The sequence below is a fragment of the Nannospalax galili genome, unplaced genomic scaffold (assembly GCF_000622305.1).
Source record: "Nannospalax galili isolate Female #2095 unplaced genomic scaffold, S.galili_v1.0 scaffold359, whole genome shotgun sequence".
In the NCBI taxonomy this organism is placed as follows: domain Eukaryota; kingdom Metazoa; phylum Chordata; class Mammalia; order Rodentia; family Spalacidae; genus Nannospalax; species Nannospalax galili.
This window is the reverse complement of record NW_008347042.1, coordinates 779,337-796,059: the sequence shown is the minus strand read 5'-3', so window position 1 is coordinate 796,059 and position 16,723 is coordinate 779,337. Positions and strand designations below refer to the sequence as shown.

Sequence of the window (16,723 nt, the reverse complement as noted above, 5' to 3'; positions counted from 1 at the left end):
CAATGGTTCTTTCATTTATAAGAAAAGTAGTTCTAAAGTAATTTATGTACATATCTAGCTATTTACTACAGCTAAGCACATTAAGACCTACAAAACCAATGTTTTCTGTTTGGAATCTTAAGAGTACCATAGCATAAAGACTTTCATATAATAAACTTTCATAATAAATATGGTGGGTAACATAAATCATAAAACTACTTAAAAAGAAAATAAAAAGGGGGGAAGACATGCTACTACAAAACTATGATTGCATTGATCAGGATATTATTTACAGGTGCTGTATTCAAGCTTCCATATAGTAAGGTTTAAACAAAAAAGTGTGACTGCTGATCATTATGCCTTTAATCCCAGCACTCATGAAGCAGAGGCAAGCAGATCTCTGAGACTGAGGCCAGCTGGTTCAACATAGCAAGTTTCAGACCAATTGGGTATACAGAGAGACCCTATCTCAAAAAAGTAAAAATAAAGTGTGACTGCTTAATTAGGTTTCTACATAATGTACTTGCCCATATATATTTATGATATAGACATTTAGAATTTTGATGAGGGTTTTAGGTCTTAATATTACATTGAATATGTAAAGATTAGTTCTTTATGCTGAATATAAAGTATACCCCCCAAGAGCCAGGTGTGGTGGCACACGCCTTTGATTCCAGCAGAGGCAGGAGTATCTCTGTGAGTTCAAGACTAGCCTGGTCTAGAGTGAGTTCCAGGCCAGAAGGGGCTACAAGGGGACCTGTCTCAAAGAGACCAACAATAAAAAGTATACCCCCCCAAAAGACAAAACATTTATTCTATATTTTAGTTCAAGATATAATTTTAATATACTCACAAAAAAATGTGTAAGTTAACTATAAAGCTCACACATTAAAAATGGCTTCCTTAAATACAAATTTCCAAAATCTGAGAACTATATTTGCTTTCAATGAAAGCAATATATTGCTTTTTTTTTCCCCTAGTAAATGCAGGGTGGCTCAGTGGACAAATAATAGGAGTGGAACTCACCAACTCCCCATCTGACAGATCTGCAACAAAAGTGCTGCATATTCTTGGGCATGTCACTGAACCTCTTCCACATTTGTAAAATATGTAGGAAAATGCTGATAATCAAAGGAATATCATGATGATTAACCAATGAAACCAGGTAAAACCTTCTAAAAAGTATTATCAAACTTAATCTGAGACCTAGAAACAATGAGCAGTTTAATTACAATGTGTACCCCCAGGAGCCACAGTGGGCTTTTCACTACAGGAGCCAGAGCTCCCTGGGGAAAACGCAGATTCCAGATCTTCGTCAGTAGCACACAGGAGCCTGTCAGCAAATAAAGGATCACCTACTACTACAGCATTTGCTGTTTTGGTTGCTGGCCTTAGCCTTTAAAGGCTGTACCATCTCTTTAGCTACGCCGTGGTATTTGAAATATGGAACCACTTTAAATAAAAGTAGATATATTTATCAAGAATGCTTAAATATGAATTCATATCTTTTGAAAAAGGGTCTGGGTACACACATGCTACGACGCATATGTAGTCAGAGGACAACCTGCAGGAGTCACTTCTCTCCTTCCACCATGTAGAGCCTGAGGACTAAACTCAGGTCGCCAGACTTGGTGGCAAGTACCTTTGCCTGCTGAGTCATCTCACCAGCCCTGAATTCACATCTTAAAATTTTTATTTATCATTATCTGAAGGATATACTGGACCAGTTCAATCTTCTGAAAACTGGTAAAAACTAAAATATAGGGTAGAAGATAAACATTTATCATGCTTTTCCTATGCAAACTGAAATACTTTAATCAGATAATAGGTGAAATAAAATTTAGCTTTTTTATTTTATTTTTATGTGTATAAGTTCATGTAAGTGCACCCATGTCATGCAATGCCCAGGGAGGTCAGAAGAGGGCATCAGATCCCCTGGAACGGGAGTTATGAATGGTTGTTAGCTGCTATGTGGGTGCTGGGATTCAAACCTGGGTCTTCTGCAAAAGCAGTCAGTGTTCTTAACCGCTGAGCCATCTCTCCAGTCCAAATTTACCTTTAAGGTAACAGTATGTGAAGACAGGCATGGTGGTGCATGCCTTTAATCGCAGTACTTGGGAAACAGAGGCAGTCAGATCTCTGAGTTCAAGGCCAGCTGGGGCTATGGGGAGACCCTGTCTCAAAAAACCAAAACCAAAACCAAAACCAAAACCAAAAACTCCCCACAGTTACCTGCCTAGTGGCAAAAGAAGGTCATCTCGGCTCACTCATCATATGCTTTAAAAATGAAGTCAGGCAGGCATGCCTTTAATCCCTTGGGAGGAGGAGACAGGTGGATTTCTGTGAGATCAAGGCCAGCCTGGTCTACATAGCAATGTCCAGGCCAGCTGGGGCTACAGGGAGACCTTGTCTGAAAGAAGACCAAGAATAGCAAAAAAGAAAACCTGCAAATTATCAAATCTCAAACTAGTAGCTGACCTGTCCATTAGAAAATTCTGTAGTAGTAACAGACATGTCCATATCACTCTTGTTCAAATATTACAGGTACTACCTATATGTAAGGCTACTGAACTGTAACAAAGGACCTGGATTTTATTTTATTTTATTAGAGTGTAATTAGCCACTGTGGCTACTAATTAGAATAGAAGACATCCAGTTCTATATCCAGCTACCAACTTAGAGAAAATTCAAAGGACAGAAAAATAGAATGCTAGGCTATGTAGATATATTCAACAAAAGCTAGACTAAGAAAATTCAAGGAAAAATAAATCTCAAATCACAGGTAGGAGAGCTAGTAGAGAAACAGACTGAAAGAGACATAAAGAACACTAATCTTATGTGGGTCTTCCAACAAACTTGAAGGAAAAGGTTAGTCATGATAGCTCATTCTTATAATCCTAGCACTCAGGAGACTGAGGCTGGAAGAGTGCCAAGAGTTCAAAAACATCTTGAACTACAGAGTAAGATTGCCTCAAAAATATTAAAGAAAGAAAAGAATTAGCCAGGCGTGGTGGTGCACGTCTTTAATTCCAGCACTTGGGAGACAGAAGCAGGCAGATCTCTGTGAGTTCAAGGCCAGCCTGGTCTACATAGTGAGTTCCAGGACAGCTGGGGCTACAGAGAGACCCTGTCTCAAAAAGACCAAAAAAAGAAAAAGAAAGAAAGAAAGAAAAGAATTGAAGAGAAGAACGGGAGGAAAAGGAAGAGAGGGGAAGAAAAGATTTAACACAATATAACTGGAAATGTGGGTGTAAACTCAGTATTTAGAATTGAGAACATAATTTTGGTATGGGTTTATCTGTGTGTGTCCTGGGGCACATGGATGTGGAGGCCAGAAGACAACCTCAACTGCTGTTTCTCAGTTACAATCTACCTGCTTTGTTGAGACAGGGTCTATCACTGAGACCTGTGGCTTATTGATTATGTTAAGCATGCTATCCAGCAAATCCCAGTTTACCTGTCTCCATCTCCCCACTACTGGAAACATAAACATGTGCCACCAAACACTTTATTTTTTAAAACGTGAGTACTTGAGATTAAAAACTTGTGCCCTCATGTTTGCAAGCACTTTACAAACCGAGCTATCTCCTTAGCCACAAAAGTATTTTTTAAAACATTTTATTATTTTTATTTTATGTGTATGAAGGTATTACCTTGCAAGCATGTAATGTAAATGTAAATGCACTATATGGGACTGGAAACCAAATCCAGCTCCTCTACAAAAGCAGCCAGTGCTCTTAACCACCTCAGCCCCAAAAGTATCAATTTTTAAGTATAATAATAGATAGTATCCTGTATTTCTTTTGTTTTGTTTTTGAGACAGGGTCTCCCTGTAGCTCCAGATGGCCTGGAACTCACTATGTAGGAAGGCTGACCTTGAAATCACAGAGATCCGCCTGCCTGTGCCTCCCAAGTGCTGGGTTTAAAGGTGAGCACCACCATACCCCGCTTTTATACTGTTTTTCTTAATGGGTATGGGGGTGGGGGCACCAAAAATACTTAGGACTAAGCCCACGGCCCTGTACATACTAACCAAGCACTCTACCACTGGGCTATTATCACCAGCCCTGTTTTTCACTATATTGCTGCTATAGACTAGTAGATTCAAAGTATTCTTTTTTTTTTTTTTTTTTGTCTTTTTGAGACAGGGTCTCCCTGTAGCTCCAGATGGCCTGGAACTCACTATGTAGGAAGGCTGACCTTGAAATCACAGAGATCCGCCTGCCTGTGCCTCCCAAGTGCTGGGTTTAAAGGTGAGCACCACCATACCCCGCTTTTATACTGTTTTTCTTAATGGGTATGGGGGTGGGGGCACCAAAAATACTTAGGACTAAGCCCACGGCCCTGTACATACTAACCAAGCACTCTACCACTGGGCTATTATCACCAGCCCTGTTTTTCATTTTTTTAATTTTGAGACATGGTCTCAGGCTAGCCTTCAACTTAATTCTGTAACTCAGGCAGAAAGACCTTGAACTTCTTAAAATCTTCCTGTCTCAAACACTTGAGTAGCTGAGTTTAGAGGCCCACAAAATCAGGTTCACCTGATGATGGAGCTACCATCTTAAGTGAAGTGCTTATCTTTAGATATGCTTAACATATTCATAAATGAAATGATGTGAAGTTTGGATTTAAGAGGGGCGTAGGTAAGGCTATGGGTGAAGTATGTGTGGACATGAATTTAAAATTATTGTAATGAGTAAATGGAGAACCACTGTATTATTAAATCAAGTTTTATAGATAATTTATAATTTACATAGCTTTCTTTCCAACAAACTAATCAGATTCTCAACAAACTATTATTATAATATGATGTGTAAATTAATGGATTGCCATCTTAATGGGAAAAAAATATATGCACTGTACTTATCACCTAAATACTGGTCTTCTGAATTAAGAATTCAATAATAAGAATTTAATAATGTGCTAAAATTTTCAAGTTTTATAAAAACATAAAACTTATGTACTTACCATTGGGGTTAAATAAACGACAGCTTTTTAGAGAGGTTTCATAGCCTACTACTAATTCTTCTATGATTGCCACCTAGGGTACAAACACACAAACACACTTTAGTTGAAAAGAATACAGTTACTGCTCTTGTGCAAAATGTGCTATTTATTTGTAAAGGACTAAATAAATATTCCAACACACATCTCCCTCCCTTTAGTAATCTTTTAGGCCACTGGATAAAAGTCTGAAAATAAATACTTGTGAAGGTATTACATTCATATACAATGCTTAAAAACTTAGTAGTAAGTTCTTTTCCCTGATAGAAAATAAAGCATCAACTGAACCAGAAATCAGGAACGGCTGGAAATAAGTAATGTTGTGGATAATTTAGATTTTAACTTTAACTTTTAAAAATCTCAAACCATATAAAGAATACCCACAGTTAACATCTGTTCTTTAAGAATTTAAGCAAGTGTGGGCTGGAGAGATGGCTCAGCAGTTAAGAACATTGTTCTTGCAGAAGATCCGGGTTCAAATCCCAGCACCCACATGGCAGCTAACAATTGTCCATAACTCCAGTTCCAGGGGATCCAACAGCCTCTTCTGTCCTCCGTGGGCATTGCACAACACTGGTGCACTTACATGCAGGCATAACACTCATACACATAAAATAAAAATAATGAATAAAATATTTTTTTAAAAAAAGAATTAAGCCAAGTGTGGTGGCACATGCCTTTGATCCCTGCACTTGGGAGGCAGAGGCCAGCGGATCTCTATGAGTTCAAAGCCAGCCTGGTCCACATAGCGAGCTGGGGCTACAGGAAGACCCTGTCCCAACCAAAAAAAGAATCAAGAATTAAATGTCATGGCCTGTCATGGACTCACATGACTATAATCCCAGTACACGGGAAGTAAAGGCAGAAGGATCGGGAGTTTGATCAATGCCAGCTACGTAGCAAGTTTCAGGCTATCCTGGGCTACATGAAACCTTGTCTCAAAAAAAAAAAAAAAAAAAAAAGAAAGAAAGAAAGAAAAAAGGGACCAGGTATGGTAGTGCACCTCTAATCTCTAATCCAAAACACTCAGGATGCAGAGGCAAGGGGATCTCTGTGAGCCTGAGGCCAGCCAACTACATAGCGAGACATTATCTCCAAATAAATAAATAAATAAATAAATAAAAATAAATAAATAAAATGTCATATGAAAAGAGCATTTTTCTTTTTTTCTTTATTCATTACTTCTTATTATTTTTATGTGCATGAGTGTATTGCCTGCATGCAAGTGCACCCGTGTCATGCAGTGCCCTCAGAGGTCAGAAGAGGGCTTCCTATTCCTTGGAACTGGAGCTAGAGATGGTTATTAGCTGCCATGTGGGTGCTGGGAATAGAACCCCAGTCCTCTGCAAGAATAGCATGTGACCTTAACCAGTGAGCCATTTCTCCAGTACTCAAAAAGAGCATTTTTCTTAGTGATTGGTAAAATAAACTCCCAATGGCATATTCCAGGAGAAAGCATTACAAGAGCTATAATAGAGAAGAACGGAATGTCTGAAGTCCAGGAGAATACCTATCTGTCTAGGTTGTGTTTCTCCTGACTCTTAACTACACTACTTTCTTCTGGCTTCCTCAGAAGTCTTGAATACTTTTAATTTGTTAATTCCCTAAGCAGAGAGAGCATGGTGACAGATGTCTTGTGGTTCCAGCTACTAGGGTGACTGAGTCAGGAGGATCACTAGAAGTTCTAGGCCAGTCAGGGCAACATAATAAGACTCACCCCTAATCTCAATAATAACAACAATAATAATTCTTTCTTAAATCATCCTTAATGAATTTGTTACTACAGAGGCTTTCTTAAATGACCCACAGATTATTAATACCAGTTCTCCTTGTGAGTGACTGGGAACACTGAATAGTCACAGCCAGGTTTTTCTGGTTTACCTGTACTCTCCTCCAAAAAGCTATGCTACATACTTACCAGGATTCAGTGTTACATTCCCAAGCTGTCTGAATCAGTTGCATTTATTAACGACTGAAAGAATTATCACAGTACGGAATTTAATCCAATTTTTATGTAAGCTTAGAATAAAAAGAACTATTTCAATAAGCTGAATACCATCAACTCCAGAAGAAAAATCACAAAACTACAGGCATCTAAGATTACTTCACAAACATCAAATTCTGATATTTCCAAAACTAGAAATAGGGAAGATTTTATGGATAGGGTTTATACAAGGAAAAAAAATAGGGGAGAGAGAGAGAGAGAAAAGGGAGGGGAGAAATCAAGAAAGTCCCATGTTGGGCCTCTCAACAAAAGATTGGCAATTAAAATGTGCATGGCGTGTTAGGCATGCTTAATTTGTTCTGTCTTTCTAATTCTTTTCAATGTCATTCATGTTTTTAACTCAATGACTTGATGACACTGTTCTTGCAAGGAAGTGACCTACATAAAGCTTAAAATGCCTTCTAACAGAGCACTTCTGGCTTAAAGAGAAACTGACTTACTGAGATAGCAAACAAATTCTTCTGACAGTACATTTTACCAATAAATATGGAGATTACTATGTTAAAACTTAGTTTCAAAGAAGAAGAAAAAAAATCACTTCTGACTTCCAACAATGGCAAAAGGATTAGAGAAAATGCTGGAGAAATCACTACCTTACCAATTTTTCATAGCCCACACTGATTCATTAAGGTATGAGCTTGAAGCAGAGGGAAAAAAGGCAAACGCTTGTTACTAAAGAGCAAAGAGGATGAAAATGAAGAAAGAGGTATAGAGGCATTTAAACAGCAATTTAGGAAGACTAACATCACATTCACAAAACAGGTAATAGGAGGCACAGATAATCAGGAACCAATCACTCCAAATATTGAGCAAATAAATGACAGCCAAAAGAAAACAATGTATTTTGAATTACCTTTTCTTTATCTTTGTATAATGACCTCAAAGTATTAAAAACTGGTGGACAACCTTTGCTGAAATTCATCCTTAGGAACTTATCCAAACATTCCTTAAACTTCTCACCTTGGAAGAGAAAATTTTTGTTGATAATTCATAACAATGCATACCTTCGCTTAAAATGCATATTCACGATCAAAATCAAGCAAAGAAATTTTAAATCACAACAGTGTTTTTCTTCCTTCGTAACTGCTCTTACTTACCAGATAAAAAGTTTAATGGAAGCCTTCTTGGCACCAGTCCCCTGGGATATTTAGTCCAGGCCTCCTCAAATATTTTTAGCCGTTCTAACATACTAGCTGTAGAGAAAGAAAAACTTTATATGTATATAAATTGCATACTTCCCTGCCAAATTACAAGTTTCTCTAATTAAAATTACAAATGACCAGGTGGTGACATATGCCTTCATTCCCAGTACTGGGAAGGTCAAAGCAGGTCAATCTCTGAGTTCTGACCAAGTTGGTTACTATGTTTCTGTATCCTGTCTCTGGTATTTAGCTTCTCTTTTATTTTTTATTTGTATGGAACTTTTCAATCCCTTATTTTCCATTTCTTCATATTTTATACTTTTACTTTGAGTACAAATGTCAAAGCTTTCCTCAGTTTAATCTTCCATTTCACTAATTTTTCCTTTTGTCTGCTGTGGTCTCTCTTCTAATCAATCTGTTTAGATTTTTATAAAGTGGTTTTAAGCCAGGCGTGGTGATGCACGCCTTTAATCCCTGCACTTGGGGGGCAGAGGCAGGTGGATCTTTGTGAGTTCGAGGCCAGCCTGGTCTACATAGTGAGTTCCAGGACAGCTGGGGCTACAAGGAGACCCTGTCTCAAATAAATAAATAAATAAATAAAAATAAAGTGGTTTTAAAATATTCTTCTCAGATTGCTAGATAATATTTTCTCAAAACTATGAATGTTTCAGGGCTATATCTCCCTCTAACTTAGATTCTTCTAACATCTAACAAGAAATGATGATGTTCCTGTATAAGAATCTTTGTTACAAAGCAATCTCTGGGAAGATTTTTCTTGTATGTATTGGTGACATTAGGAATGGCCAGTACAGCTGGCCAGTACACTAGACTTGAGAGGAACTGATTGGAATCAGATCATGCAGGTGGTGGTTTCCAGTGTTTTATTTTGACTGTCATGTCTCTGCTTAGAATTTAGAACATTATGTTCTTGATTATCTGTGCCCAAAGTGCGTTTTGCGAACCTGGCATTAGTCTTTCTAGCTTGTAGTTTAAATGCTTCTATGCCTTTGTTCCTTTTCCTGTTTTCTTCTCTTTAACCTTTTTAGTAACTTGTGCTTGGTTTGTGCTTATAATTTAATGAGTCAACATAGGTTATAAAAAACTGTTGTGACTATGAAAAGGTAGAGATTTCCCTTGCTTAAGAGATGGAAATTTGACACCTCACAAGGCAGTGCTGCTATTCATTAGCTTAGGCTATCCTTGTAACTTGAGGAGGCCACTCTGCTATTGCCACAGCTGACCACAGAAGTCATACTTCTTTCCTTTAGGGAGGTACCACCACTAGTCAGTGGAAATGCAGAATTTTCTTTCACGTTTTCAATGCTACTATGCATTTATAAATGTTTTTCAGAAGCTATTTCTGAAATTCGGTTTGTAATCATTTGTTTTCTTTTCTTTTTTGTTTTGAAGACAGGGTCTCACTACGTACCCCTGGCTGCCTGCCTAGCCCTGCCAGCCTCTGCATCTTGAGTGATTAAAGGCATGTGCTGCCACACCCAGCCATTGTTCTCTTTTCTAAGATGAGGTCTTGTTTTGTTTGTTGCCCAGGCTGGTCTCTGAACTTGTGGTGGGTACCACATCTAGCTCCTTTTTAATTGAAAATTTTTTATTGCATTTATTTATGTACTTATTTATTTATGTGTGTGTGTACAAAGGCATATTCATTCCATGACATGCATGTGGAAGTCAGAGGACAACTTGTGGGAGTTGATTCTCTTTTTCCACCCTGTGGACCCCAGGTATTGAACTCATGTCATCAGGCTTGGCAGTACATGCCTTTAACTACTAAGTCATCTCACTCACCCTGTTTTCCATCACTTCTATTAACTTGTAACAGAAGACAGATTTCGGAGTATCATCAATCTGTTGTATGCAATGTAAGTATACAGTATATTTTTGTAGATTTTGGACCTATTATTATTAGTAATTTGGTTTTCTGAGACATACTCAATATGTAAAGGCTGGTCTTCAAGTCCTAATGTAACCTAGGCTGGCCTCGAATTCAAGACCTTCCTGCCTCGTCTCAAGTAAAGGCATAACCTCCAAAAATTTAGTCTAGCTATATTCTGAGCCAATTCTTAACTACTATCTTTATAACTGTAACTGTGCCTTTTAATAAATTAATAAAACATACATTAACAAAAGAAGTAAAATAGTAGTATTACTACCTGGCTTCAGTGCTTTTTCTAAGCCTTTGTAATAAGCCCAGTTTTCAGGATTCCTCTCTTGCAATCCTCTGTAAATATCAGCAGCATCTTCCAAACGACACAATTGCAACAGAAGTTCCCCTGTTAAAAAAAAAAATTCCTAATTGAAGTATCTGAGGAAAAATCTCTTCAAAGCCTCATTATGAATCAATATTTGAAAGGAGATATTATCCTCTGAAAGGAGATTATTATCCTGTTATCCTCCTACATTCCTAACTTCCTTAATAGGCTATGTTATTATTGCCTCCTTTAAGTTGACATTATTTTAAAAAGACATCCTCAAAAATGAAGAAAGAAGGAAATAAAAAGATATCCTCTTCAAAGTCTCAATTTATTCAGGGATCTGCCTAACTCCAGGCAACAATCCCATATTCATTGAAAACATTATCCCCAGGCCATCCTCTACTCTCCTTAATGACCCAGTAAATACTAACCTTATCATCACTTAATCAAATAAAAAGCAATTCAATGACGGCAGCCTTAAACTTGGCCACATTCAAAATCATCTAATCTTAGGCAGATCCTTGGGCTCACTGACTAGCCAGCCTAGCCTAATAATTAGAGAGGCTCACGTTAGTGAGACACCCTGTCTCAAAAACCAAAATGGACATGCTTAAAGAGAAACACAGGAGGATGTCTTTCCTCAGGCCTCCACACACACAGAAAACCACCTAGTCTCTACCCTTTTAGCTCTTCGAACCACCAAATAAACCAAATGCTTTAAGTTTAACTTTGTTTTCCTTTTTAGTTCTTATCTCACAAATCTTACTTCAGTCTCAAAGAAAAAAGGAGCCCCTTTTCTTTATATCAACAATCAGATTCATTGTTTGCCTCTCACTGTTTGAATAATCAATCGTACCCCCGAATGACATTAGTAGTTTAAAGCAACAAAATGAATTTCAAACTTTAAGATTCCTTTGCTACTCTACCAATTTTAAGGCCTGGATCATTTCAGATGTTTGTTTGCTTGAATATTTCTTCATGGAAAGGAAGGTAAATCTGATGAGTTGACAGAGGCTGTGGTTCCAATACAAATATATGAGTTACAAAGTGATATTATTTGAAACATTATTCAGGATTTCTGTATCTGTAATCAGCTCCCATTGACCAAAGTTTTCATTTTCAAAACCTACTTTGCCCTTGCATCCTATGCTTATATGAGGTAATTAAAATATGAATACTTGAGGCTAGAGAGATGGCTCAGTGGTTAAAAGCATTGGCCACTCTTGTAGAGGACTAGTGTTCGGTTCCCAGCAACCACATCACAGCTAACAACCCTTCATGACTCCATTCCTGGGGATCTGCTCCCTTCTTCTAGCCTCCATGGGACATGGAGAGCTTACATGCAGGCAAAACACTTATACACATAAAACAGGGGTTTTGTTTTGTTTTGTTTTTAAAAAGGATACTTTTGCCGGGTGTGGTGGCGTACGCCTTCAATCCCAGCACTCAGGAGGCAGAGGCAGGCGATCTCTGTGTGTTTGAGGCCACCCTGGTCTTCATAGTGAGTTCCAGGACAGCTGGGGCTACAGAGAGACCCTGTCTCAAAAAGACAAAAAAAAAGTGGGGGGGGGAATACTAAAGATTTATGTGACAGTGACTTCTAAATAGTTCACATGTAATAATTAAATTCTTAGGATTACTAAATAGGTTACTACCATCTTCAATATTTTAAAGCAGAGAGATCTTAAGTAAACTTGTCAAGGGTCTTTCAGAGAATGCTGTCAAAGTTACAATTTGAAACCAACATATGTACCAATGTTTCTCAACCACAGTACATTTGGCAATTAAAGATATTTAGGTTGCTCTACTGGAGGTAAGGAGTGCTACTGTATCAAACGAGAAGAAGCTATGAATACTGCTAAACAGCATATAAAGCATACATGAGATATCTACCCCTAATAAGTTGGGCCCAAAATGTCAACAGTATAGGATGGCAAAGCCTATGCTACTCTATAGTAACATAGAAAGACCTGGTCTCAAATAAATAAATAAATAAATAAATAAATATTCTGAATTAAAGCTCTAAGATTCTCTGTCCTCAGCCTACTAATAAACGGCAGCATTTGGAGACATTTATTTAAGGACCTACCTCTCCCATCACAAATAAACCCAATCTTGTTTCCTTTCCTTCTAGAACTCATGGTCTTTTTATTTTCTCAAAGAAATCCAGATTAACCATATGACACTTAAAAATGCCTTCTCTGTATTTTAGTTTGTTTTTGTGGTGTTGTTTGTTTATGGTGATTTTTGTTGTGTTTTTTGAAGAGACAGGAAGAACCTTGCTCTATAGCCCAGGCTGGTCTCAAACTCCTGACCATGACTCACTGCTGGGATTACAGGAGTACACCATTACATTCAGCTTCCTCTGTGTATTTTAGTAAGGACTAATTTATTAATATATATTAGTCATAATCAAAAAGGCACACAGTATTTATAGTAAATTTTTTCTAATACACTATTTGTAAGACAGTTAATTTTGTTTTATAAGATTACATAACCATTTCCTATGTTTTAATCAAATCCTATAATATTTTCTTTTCCTTTTTTCGAAGTACTGGGAACTGGAACTCAAGGCCTTATACATGCTAAGCTATGTTCTAAAACTGAGTTATATCCCCAGCCCAGTAATTTTCAATAGCAAGATACTTTATTTAAAGAATAGATGCTTACACTGGGCATGTGCCTACAGTCCCAGCTACTCCCAGCTGAAGAATAAGGATCACTGAGCCCAGGAGCTTGAGACCAGCCAAGAGAACACAGCATGACCCCTTTTAAAAACAATGAAAAATCAAAAACATAAATGGATGCTTTATCAAGTCATTTAATTCAATGATTTTTTTCCTCCTCTCGTCAACAACACCCATCATTTATGCATTTTCCCATTTATAAATTATTCAAAATATGTAACACATTTTCCATCATCAACAAGCTGAATTGTCTATGATTATCAGCAGCAACTATGAATTTTCAGCCTGCTGTTGCTACCATTAAAAGTTACAATAATATTCTTTCAAAATACCTTTGGTTTCTTCTACAGCAAGTTTATCACAAATCTGCTTTTCATAAGTACAAAGATGTTCCAAGGCTTCTCTATAGAGACCTGCTTCCCGAAGAACTTGATTCTGATATAAAAGGAGTTCACTATATTCATAATCCACTTTATCAGGAGATGTCTGTAGGTGGATATAAGGAATGCTAATAGTAAGAATTTTATTTTCATATTAGAAAATCATTTATGCACTCAAAAACAAAAAGTAAAAAAATAACATTTGTTTGATACTGTTTTGTTTTGTCTTTCTGAGACAGGGTCACCCTATAGCTCTAGCTGGCCTGGAATTCACTATGTAGACCAGGCTGACCTTGAACTCAAATTTAACTGTCTTTCAGTTATACCTAGAATCAGATCCAATAAACTGGCTTGTTATTACCTGCTGTGTTTTCCTAAATTCTTCTAAAATTTTTGCTGCCATTTCATAATCTTCTAGTAAATGGTAAGCAATAGCATAACCAATCCATGATGCTCTCTGTGCAGGTCGAAGCTGAAGCAACTGGTATCTTGTTTCCTTCAAGTGGAGGAAAAACAAAATTTATTCTTAAGTTTACAGTTCAAGCAAATGTTCCTTTGAAAGATCATATTATTGCTTAGCATACACAAGACCCTGAGTTCAATCCCCAGGGCCCAAGAAAACAAAAGATCACGCTAGTTTATCATTCAATTTTATAACATAATGCTAGTAAAAATTTTAGAAAAGTTTCAACCTTACACAGATTTATAGAAATGAAATACTGCAAAACCACCAATGTTAATCTTATGATAAAAAAAAAATAACGATACCAGACACCCTTCGTTATTTCTTGATCTCCAAGTAGAGACTGGACGATTAAAGCAGCACAAATGAAAAAAATTATTCAAAAGTTACATTAAAGATTTTCTTGTGTGTGTACGTGTGTGTGGATGACTGCTGAGGCCAGAGGACAGTGTTGGATCCTTGAAGCTGGATTTCTAGGAGGCTGTGAGCCAACGTTGGTGCTGGGAACCAAACTCTAATCCTCTGAAAGAGCAGCAAGAGCTCTAACTGTTGAGCTATCTATCCAGTTGCTCAAAAATTCTTTATAAAGTAAACTGCCCAAACATTTAAGACATAGAGAAAATAGCTTGGCAGGTACTACCATGAAAAAGCTGAGTATTGGGGCTAGAGAGATGGCTCAGCGGTTAAGAACACTGGTTGTTCTTGCCGAAGACCCGGGTTTGAATCCCAGCACCCACTGTCCATAACTCCAGTCCCAGGGGATCCAACAGCCTCTTCCATGAGCACTGCATGACATGGCTGCACTTACCTACATGCAGGCAATTCGCACATACACATAAAATAAAAAAATTAAATTGGAAAAAAAAAAAAAAAAAAAAAGCTGAGTATTACAGAAGGACTAGTAAATCCAAGACTGACTCAAGGGTTAAATTGAAGGCACTAAACCATATTAAGCCTCAATGAACAGAGAGACACACCCAAGATTGAAAAATCTGCTTTCCGGGGGCTGGAGAGATGGCTCAGCAGTTAAGAACACTGGTTGTTCTTGTAGAAGACCCAGGTTCGAATCCCAGCACCCACATGGCAGCTAACAACTGTCCATAACTCCAGTTCCAGAGGATTCGACAACCTCTTCTGTCCTCCACAGGCACTGCACGACACAGGTGCACTTACCTACAGGTAGGTAACACGTGCATACGCATAAAATAAAAATAATAAATAAATTAAAAAAAAAAATCTGCTTCCCAGAAAATGCTGGATGGAAGTACAGCTACAAAATATTAATTAAAAAAGTATGTTTACCCAAGTATTAATCTTACGTAGTTCACAAGTTTAACGACTGTGGAGGTCAGTCAAGTAAATTTCTTTCAACAAACAGAAAGGAAAATTTCTTTGTCAGAAAATATTCGAAGTTCTAAATAATAATATTTTCCTCTTAGGTTTAAAAAAAATCTATTTTTCCTCTTAGAAGAAAAAAAATTCTATAGAGCTGAGGAGTTGGCTCAGCAGTTAAGAGTACTGGTTGCTCTTGCAGAGGTCCAGGGTTCAATCCCAGCACACACATAGTAGCTAACAACTGTCTGAAAGTCTAGTTCCACAGAATCCAATGCCCTCTTCTGACCTCTGTGGGCACTGAATGACACGGATGCACTTACATAACATGCAGGCAATACACTCATACACACAACATAAAAAAAAAATATATACATATACATATATATTTTTTTTCTATTTTACCTACCCTATAACCCTCCAGATCTCGCATTTGAATCTGTAGTAAAGAAAGGTCTCTCAAGATTTGAAGATTGTCTTTATCCCATTTTAGTGCATTTCGATAACACTTAATAGCTTCATCATATTTCTTGTCTGACCGCTGAAGAAGACCATAAACATGCCAACCTGACAAAATGTAGTTAAGGATATAGTCTACATGTCGAACACTATTTCCAAATAATCAATAATAAATAATGGAGAATTAAAATCATTTGTAAAATTATGAATGTGAAGGGGGCAGAGGGGTGCCAGTGCCCAGGAATATAAAAATAAAAGGGAGCCGGGTGTGGTGGCGCACGCCTGTAGTCCCAGCACTTGGGAGGCAAAGGCAGGCAGATCTCTGTGAGTTCAAGGCCAGCCTGGTCTACACAGTGAGTTCCAGAATAGCTGGGGCTACAGGGAGACCCTGCTTCAAAAAGACGCCCCCCCCCCGCAAAAAAAAGGGACTTTAACAAACAGAACACAGCTTTTGGAGCTAGAGAAAACTAAGTCTAGCCTACTTTATTAACATTATAACCATGTACAAGTTAGCCTTATTAAGTTTCAATAAAATGTCAATAGAAATGTCTATACAGTAAAGCAAAGCAGTGATGACTAAATACAATAAATGGTATACATGAAAGTGCTCACTGGCTGATACAAAGTAAATACCCAATGAATGTAAGGAACGATCTTTATCATTAAAAGGAAAAAGAAGAAATAAATACCCATGATATAATTATTAAAAATTCTCAATAACTAGAATTTATTCTCCTATATTCAAAGATCTTAAAGTCTACTAAAGGATATAGATAAGGTGTGCACCACCACACCCAGCCTGATTTCATTGGTAAGTACAATTTGTCTGAGATACATTGTTAAAATGCAGTAGGTATATTTTTAAAAATATTGTTATCTATGTATGTATATATGTACATGTGTGTATGAGTGTGTTGGCTGCATGAATATAAGAGTACACATGTGCATGCAATGCCCACAGAGGTCAGAAGAGAGTATCTGGTCCCCTAGAACTGGAGTATAAGTGGTTGTTAGCTGTCATGTGGGTGCTGGGAATCAAACCTGGGTCTTCTAGAAGTA

At 37.5% G+C, this 16,723-nt stretch overlaps 1 protein-coding gene across 2 annotated transcripts in view; it reads right to left on the bottom strand.

The window, feature by feature from the left end:
- Naa15 (N(alpha)-acetyltransferase 15, NatA auxiliary subunit) overlaps nucleotides 1–16,723 on the bottom strand; it is a 76,453-nt gene that overhangs the window by 24,548 nt on the left and 35,182 nt on the right. For both annotated transcript variants that reach the window (XM_008843423.3, XM_029568488.1), the window contains exons 4-10: nucleotides 15,615–15,772; nucleotides 13,772–13,906; nucleotides 13,363–13,516; nucleotides 10,302–10,421; nucleotides 8,089–8,184; nucleotides 7,845–7,951; nucleotides 4,951–5,023 (exon numbers count right to left, since the gene is read on the bottom strand). In XM_008843423.3, coding sequence (XP_008841645.1) covers nucleotides 4,951–5,023; nucleotides 7,845–7,951; nucleotides 8,089–8,184; nucleotides 10,302–10,421; nucleotides 13,363–13,516; nucleotides 13,772–13,906; nucleotides 15,615–15,772 — 843 coding nt within the window. The remainder of the gene's footprint in view (nucleotides 1–4,950; nucleotides 5,024–7,844; nucleotides 7,952–8,088; nucleotides 8,185–10,301; nucleotides 10,422–13,362; nucleotides 13,517–13,771; nucleotides 13,907–15,614; nucleotides 15,773–16,723) is intronic.